Source organism: Callorhinus ursinus, unplaced genomic scaffold, assembly GCF_003265705.2.
Source record: "Callorhinus ursinus isolate GAN/ISIS: 27379988/994484 unplaced genomic scaffold, GSC_fseal_2.0 scaffold6, whole genome shotgun sequence".
NCBI classification, from domain to species: domain Eukaryota; kingdom Metazoa; phylum Chordata; class Mammalia; order Carnivora; family Otariidae; genus Callorhinus; species Callorhinus ursinus.
The window spans coordinates 64891168-64898439 of record NW_027397068.1 but is presented as its reverse complement, the minus strand read 5'-3'; the positions used below and the strand labels follow the sequence as shown (position 1 = coordinate 64898439).

Genomic DNA, 7272 nt, shown 5'->3' with positions numbered 1-7272 from the left:
CAATTCTATTGTGACTATATGAACCATTTTAACGCATAAAGGGAAAATGGCCTGGAATACAAACGTCTTGTGGGGGAGAAAGAAGACAGGTATGCAAGCTGGTCTGGTTTTGTAATGGCCTTTCAGAATCCTGTGGCAGCTTTGATTTTCCCAGGAGACAGGTAAATCGTAGGTGGGGCATATCAAAGACACTTTGTCATTGCTCAGGGCATTCCAAGGCACAGGGCCAGCAACTGAATAACTAACCATGAAGAAAACACAATCACTTCTTTGCATGAGCTCCTTTACATCTCACAACACCCTGATGAAATGAGACTCATGCTTAACTCAAAGCACACACCTATGCACATTCATTTCCTGGGCACCAAATCAGTGCTGACAATGCCTGAGAACAAGCTTCAAATGCTTCTCAAAATACACAGAGCAAAATAGATGTTCCTTTCTCAGGAATGTCCCTGTTCCTTATCTGCCTCCCTGCCCCCCGCCCCCCGGCCCACCGCCCCAGTTCTATTCTCATGACCACCAACCCACCTTCTGCTCCATTCCCCCCAGCCCAGCAAGGACCTTTTCACCAACCACATGGACATCCATTCTCCACCCTCACCTTAGCGCCTAGCCACTTTATCTCTGGTAAGCTTTCCCTCAGCTCCAGAACAGCAACACACAATCAGAGCGGCCCCCAGGACCTTAGCAGCGCCCAGAACTCTAAAAGTTCCCTTTTCAACTACAGACATCTGTATTTCCATCTCTCCACCTTTAACCCCTTCTAAGCCAGTTCTTGGACTCCACAGGCCCCCGGTCCTTCAAGCCGTGCCTATTCTCTCTGTTGGCTTCCCTCTCCACTCAGCCTGGAAAGCATGCTCATTCACTGTGCTGATTGGCACCCACCTTCCCCTGTGCTGCTAATCTTCCCCTTTAGTGGCTCTGCTGAGCCTCACCTTGGGGAGCCCCCCTGCGCTGTGGTTCCTCAACACTAGCTTCCAGATTGCTGAGCGGACTTCCAAATGACCTCATCACACTGATCCTTGGTGACCCACGTCCCTCAGGCCTTGGGTGCACAAATTATTGTAGTCATCCCTACAGACTGGTCCATTTCCTTTAGCAAGTGTTCCGAGCCTTGCCACTTTCCCTCAGGTGCCCAAACCCACCTGGGCTCCTCGCACCAGACACACGACAACATCACCAACTCCAGTGAAATCAAACTCCGTGTGTTCACTCGAGTCCGCCGCAAAGGTTCTCTGTCCTGTCTCAGCTTTCTTCTCTCCCAGCTCTGGGAAGGAGGTTTCAACCTTCCCAGACCTCCCTTTCACCCAGCGCTCCTGATCCCACCCTCCCAGCTCCCCAAGGTGGATTCCGAAGAGCACCCCTCTGCTTATCACTACGCTCCCCTTCCCCTGCCCGCCGCCCACTGTCACGTCCATGGTGTCCTTCACCTACACCAAGCGTCATGCTCTGATCTCGCCTCTCCTCAAACCACCACCTTGCATCTTTTCTGCACTCTGTTAAAGAAGTCTGCACTCAGTCTGCTGCTTCTCATTTCGGCTTTTCTCTCCAAAGCCCTGCAAGCTCTCCCTGGTCTCTTAGTTGCCAAACCGAGTATCTACGTTTCTGTTTGAATCTGTTGTGACGTCCGCAGCATTTGAGACTCTTGTCGCCCTCTTCCTCTTTGAGATCCTTTCTTTCCATTGTCACCATATCTTTCCCCTTCGCTTTTCTTACTGCCTCCCTGGTCACTCTCCCTTTGGTGGTCCTCTAAGTCCCCACTGGCTCGCAGATCACCGAGATGGTGCCATTCCCAGGGGTTCTTCCCTTTACACACTTTTACGGGCCATCCCATCAAAGCTCAGGGCTCAGTGACTGTGTCAAGAGAGCCTCCAGACCCGCAGCTTCCAAGACCTGAATTTCCACCTGGGCTGACTGGCCCCTGCACAGGCAGCAGCGAGAGCTCTTCCTCGCTCCCATCCAACCGGTTCCTCCCCTTGGCAGCTTATCTCAGAACTCAACACCGTCTTCCGGGCCCAACCCCTGACTCATCCTTGCCTCCTATTTCTTTCTCTCCTCCTGCACCTAGTGGGCAACATATTGTTCCCTCCGCCTCTGTGAAAGCTTTTCCATCTGCTCCCCCTCTGTTGCTGGGGCCCCCCGGAAGTGCCCCTCACCTCTTTTCTAGACTACTATGGTGGCTTGCTAATTCTTCTCCCTCCAGTGTCACTCCTTCAACTCACTTATCACCCTGTCCCTAAGGGTCCCCCTCTCAGAACATAGGGAAGACCATGCCATCCCCTTTCTCCAAAGCCTTTGGTAGTTTCCTACCCCCAATACCACCAGACTCCTTGGTGTGTGCCTTCAAAGACCTTCGTAGCCCAGCGGGCTGCCTTCCACTTCTCCAGCCTCACCACCTACTCCATCTCTTGAGGACTCAGCCTTTCCACCTAGGCACCGTCTGCGTGCTGTGAACACGGTGCACCCATTCACATTTGTTTTTGTTTATGCTGTTCCCTCAGCCTGGTCTTCTTCTTCCTCTACCTAATAAAAATATTCTTCATCCTTCCAGACTGAGGTAAAAGGCATTTCCTTCCTTCCCCCAGTCAACTGTAATTGAACACTTCATCCTTCCACAACACTTGGCTTATACCTCTATTAATGCATCCTCTTTAGCAAACAGTTTGTTGTTTACATGGCTAGCTCCCTCATCGACAAATTCCTTCACAGCTGAGTCTGTATCTTTTTTCCCCTAGCATTCCCACAGAACCTAAGCTAGCTCTGTTCACAATAGGTGCTTTAGTGTAGCTTTGAACACTTCTCACAACTGTATTCTACTAGTTCTCTAGAAATTTTCTTAAAGTCTTTTCCTAATTTTTTCTTTGCTCAAGCCCAGAAAGAAAGTATAACAACAATTATAAAAAACAAACAAACAAAAAACCTTTGGAGGTGCCTGGGTGGCTTAGTCGGGTAAGTGTCTGGCTCTTGGTTTTGGCTCAGGTCATGATCTCAGGGTCCTGGGATCAAGCCCTGCATTGGACTCCACCCTCAGTGGGGAGTCTGCTTGAGGATTCTCTCCCTCTCCCTCTGCACCCACCACTTGTGCTCTAAAATAAATCAATAAATCTTAAAAACCAAAACCAAAAAACAACCTTCGACAATCTCCCTACATGTGAATCTTCCTTGAATTCCTTCACATTTTACTGTTTGTTGACCTCATCGTCTTACCTTAGCCGGGATCTTGGCCGCGTGGTTCTCCAGGATCAGTCTCTTCAGGTGCAGAACCCAGAGGCGTTTGTCCTGCTGGGATTTAGCCTACCGGAAGGCAATGTGGACAGTCAGACGACTCACGCCTCCCCCACTCACAAGATTCAGACCCTCCGATAACCCTCCGACAAGGTGGGAAATACACTGCGTGGCCAGAAGGCTCTGGCCAGAGGCTCTGGAAATACACCGTGGCCGGCACGTGGCGCTCCTCATTTCCAAGATCGAGCCCCGCAGGGGTGTGTGTGTGTGGGGGGGGGGGGCGGGGGGGGGGGGGGGGGGGGCTGATGTTACCTGAACTGTGTGCTGCAGCTTCGGGTTCTTGTAGTGGAAGACGCTGAAGCTGAGCGGCTCCTTGGGTATCACTTCCACAAGCATGAGGTTGCCACACTGAGCATGAGAGCAGAGGGAGGGTGAGGCACGCTTGGAAGAGAACAGAACGAAGCCCTGGCCCATGACCAACACTGAGACCTACCAGGATGTGGGCTTTGTATGTAAACGTGTCATCTCTCTTCTTTGTGATGAGCAGCAGCTTGTCAAAGAGGAAGAGCGTCCGCTCATTCTTGGCGCGCTGGATGCGAAAGGTGCCTTCCAGCACCAGTTCCCCGTAGCTGGTCAGGTCTGGCCCCTTCCAGTTAGTGAGCAGACTCTGGATCTCCTGAAAAAGTGACCATTCTGTGTGACTACACAGGAGGTGGGGAGACGTGGCAATGAGAACAAGGTGGCCCATTTGCTGAGTCTCAAGAACAGTGTCTAACTATCTCTGACTGGGTCTAATGGCTCTGTTTGGTGTCCAGTGGTGTCTAATGATCCATGCCCTGAATCCACAGGTGCGGGTGCCGTCACTTAAGGGCTAACAGAAATGAATCAAGTTGTTAGTTGATGAGTTGCCAATTCCTTATTTCCATTCCTTGATAATCCGTCTTCTACGGCTGGAGACAGCAGTTATGTCTCTCAAAAGCAGGGGGAAGGGGCCACAGGTATGTGACCTTCTCCGATAGGCATCTTTCCCTTGACATTCTCACCCATATTCTCTGCTAAAAAGCCTGCAGAGTGATTGACATGCAAACCTTCTTCCAGAAACTGAAATCCATACTACATATAAGTAACTCAAAACTAAGGCCCGTGAGAAGTCACGGAAGATACGTCTTAGAAATTTCCTGATATTAATCCCATTTATTTGGGGAAAGGAAATGAAGTTCATCACCACTATGTTTTTAATGGCACTTGATAAACATAAATTGAGAACATGACTTTGAAGTTATCTTTGGGATTTGCTGTCCATCCATATCAACGTTTTTTGAGGAAGTTGATTTTTTACTGTTTTGAAAAACGAAAATATTCACAAACAGCATTTAATTGACAACGCCAAATTTCACTGGTTGAAAGTGGAAGTGGATAGAAATGGAGACAAAAGTCTGAGCCACAGCCTGATTTAGCAGTGTCTTCAGAATGCCAAACGGATTCATAAGGCATGAAAAACCAGTCATTTAGCCATTTCTGAATATGCAATGGACATTATGTCCACAGAACACGTGGCTGATGACACATTAAACCTTTTCTGGACATGGCCTGAAAGATGAGAATGTCCCCTTCCCTCCATTTTTGAGCATCAATTGCATCACACCACATTCTGGCTGCCTATAGATGAATCCTAGAGTTTTGTTTGAATTTGTGAGCTGAATAATGTGTCTTTTTTCTTGAGTTGGGCATAGGCGCTCTGCACAGTGTGGAGTCACTCTGGGCTTTCATGTCTCACTCCAGGGACACGCAGGAGCCCGTGACCAGCCTCTAGGCCCGCATGACCTTTTGTTTTTATTTTTTTAATTTTTAAAAAAATATTATATTTATTTATTTGAGAGGGAGAGAGCAGAAGCCAGGGAGCCGGAGCAGAGAGGGAGAGAGAGAAGCAGACTCTCTGCTCAGCAGGGAGCCCCACACAGGGCTAGGTCCCAGAACCCCGAGATCATGACCAGAGTTGAAGGCACTTAACTGACTGAGCCACCCAGCACCCCGACTTTTTTTTAATTTTTATTTATTTTTATGTATGTTTGTATGTATTTTAAGATTTTATTTATTTATTTGACAGAGAGAGGAAGAGAGCACACAGCAGAGGGAGAGGGAGAAGCAGACTCCCCATTGAGCAGGGAGCCCGATGTGGGAACTTGATCCTAGGACCCTGGGATCATGACCTGAGCCAAAGGCAGATGCTTAACCGACTGAGCCATCCAGGCACCTGACCTTTTGTTTTTAAATAGTGCCCGGGACATGATCATTGGCTTAGCATTCATCAAATGTCTCCAAGGATTTCAGATCCAAAACATTGGTGCTGGAAGGAGCCTTAGCAAAGCTCTTGTCTGTCTTATTTTAGAAATGAGGACTCTAACATGCAATGGTGAGCTTCGTCCCAAGTGGAACTGCAAAGAACCTGCTTCCAGACTTAGCTCTCCTTTCTCTGAGTCCCTGCCCCATACCACACACGTACCAACCCACAATTCTGCATTCACTAGGGAGACAGGAAGTGAGGCTCAAAAACCTTTTCAACAGCTTAGAGAAAGTTGCTTCCAACAAGAATTTATTTGTAATTAACCTAAGATAAGGGCGTGGGAGACTCCAATTTATAACTTGGGTAATTGAAGGGGCTATGAGCAAACTCTTAGTTTAAAAGTTATAATGTAACTTCTCTTAAAATATCACCTTAAACAGTGATCAGTATTAGCCATGTCCTGATCTTTCTTCAAGGAGACCTACAATGAAGATCATGGATGAAATGCAACACTTGAGCAGCCTTAGTGTCTGATTTGGAAAATGGTAGGGGTACCTGGGTGGCTCAGTCGGTGAAGCGTCTGCCTTTGGCTCAGGTCATGATCCCAGGGTCCTGGGATCGAGTCCTGCATCTGGCTCCCTGCTCAGTGGGGGGCCTGCTTCTCCCTCTGCCTCTGCCCCTCCCCCTGCTCATGCTCTCTCAAAGAAATAAAATCTTAAAAAAAACCCCAAAGAACACGGTCATAGGTCAGTGCCTCCGCAGCTCCGCCAGGTACCAGCAGCTCAAGGGCTTACCTGCAGCCGGACTGCGTGCTCATGCTTCCTCTTCATGTCGTTGATGTGCCAAGCCACTCTCTGCATCGTGTCAATAGCATCGAGCACCACATCATAGCCCTCTGTGTCCTTGTCAAGGTGATTTTCTATTTCCTTTAAAAAAAAAAAAAAAGAGAGAACTAGCTATTTTCACTTTTTTTTTTTCCACACAGGGCATCTCTATGATGAGTTCCTTGTATTTTACTTTTGCCTATTTATTTATTTTTAAAGATTTTATTTATTTATTTGAGAGAGAGAGAATGAGAGATAGAGAGCACGAGAGGGAAGACGGTCAGAGGGAGAAGCAGACTCCCCGCTGAGCAGGGAGCCCGATGCGGGACTCGATCCCGGGACTCCAGGATCATGACCTGAGCCGAAGGCAGTTGCTTAGCCAACTGAGCCACCCAGGCGCCCTACTTTTGCCTATTTATTTACACACCACCATCATGCCTTAAGAGTCTGAGATGACTTACCAGAGATACCTGCAAGAAAATGGTAAGACAGGAATGAAAATGGGGGGCGGGGGAGGAAAAATAGAAGTGGGTTAGAATTTCATGACGAGGAGGATAAAAGAAAACACTGTACAGTCCATTAAGTCTCATAGAGATGCTCCAGTTTTAACAGATACAGGAGTTGCTATTACAGTTGGGGACTAGCAAGTTTCCTGGTGGCCAATGTAGTAGAGTTCTCACCCCTACAGGAGAGAAGACGTACTTTCCTTTTTCTCCCAGAGGAAATAAAGGTGTCACACAGGACTGCGTAACAGACTAAACCACTGGACATTATCTTTAAAAGTACTTCTATAGCAAGTGTCTTTTCATGTAGTCAAGGCTTTTTTTTTTTTTTTTTAAAGATTTTATTTATTTATTCATGACAGACAGAGACAGAGAGAGAGAGAGAGGCAGAGGGAGAAGCAGGCTCCCAAGGAGCAGGGAGCCCGATGCAGGA

At 48.1% G+C, this 7272-nt stretch overlaps 1 protein-coding gene across 11 annotated transcripts in view; it reads right to left on the bottom strand.

The window, feature by feature from the left end:
• PLEKHG1 (pleckstrin homology and RhoGEF domain containing G1) overlaps positions 1–7272 on the bottom strand; it is a 219586-nt gene that overhangs the window by 20705 nt on the left and 191609 nt on the right. For all 11 annotated transcript variants that reach the window (XM_073894089.1, XM_025866319.2, XM_073894086.1 and 8 more), the window contains 4 exons: positions 6307–6438; positions 3722–3904; positions 3541–3636; positions 3211–3297 (listed from right to left, as the gene is read on the bottom strand). In XM_073894089.1, the coding sequence (XP_073750190.1) occupies positions 3211–3297; positions 3541–3636; positions 3722–3904; positions 6307–6438 (498 nt within the window). The remainder of the gene's footprint in view (positions 1–3210; positions 3298–3540; positions 3637–3721; positions 3905–6306; positions 6439–7272) is intronic.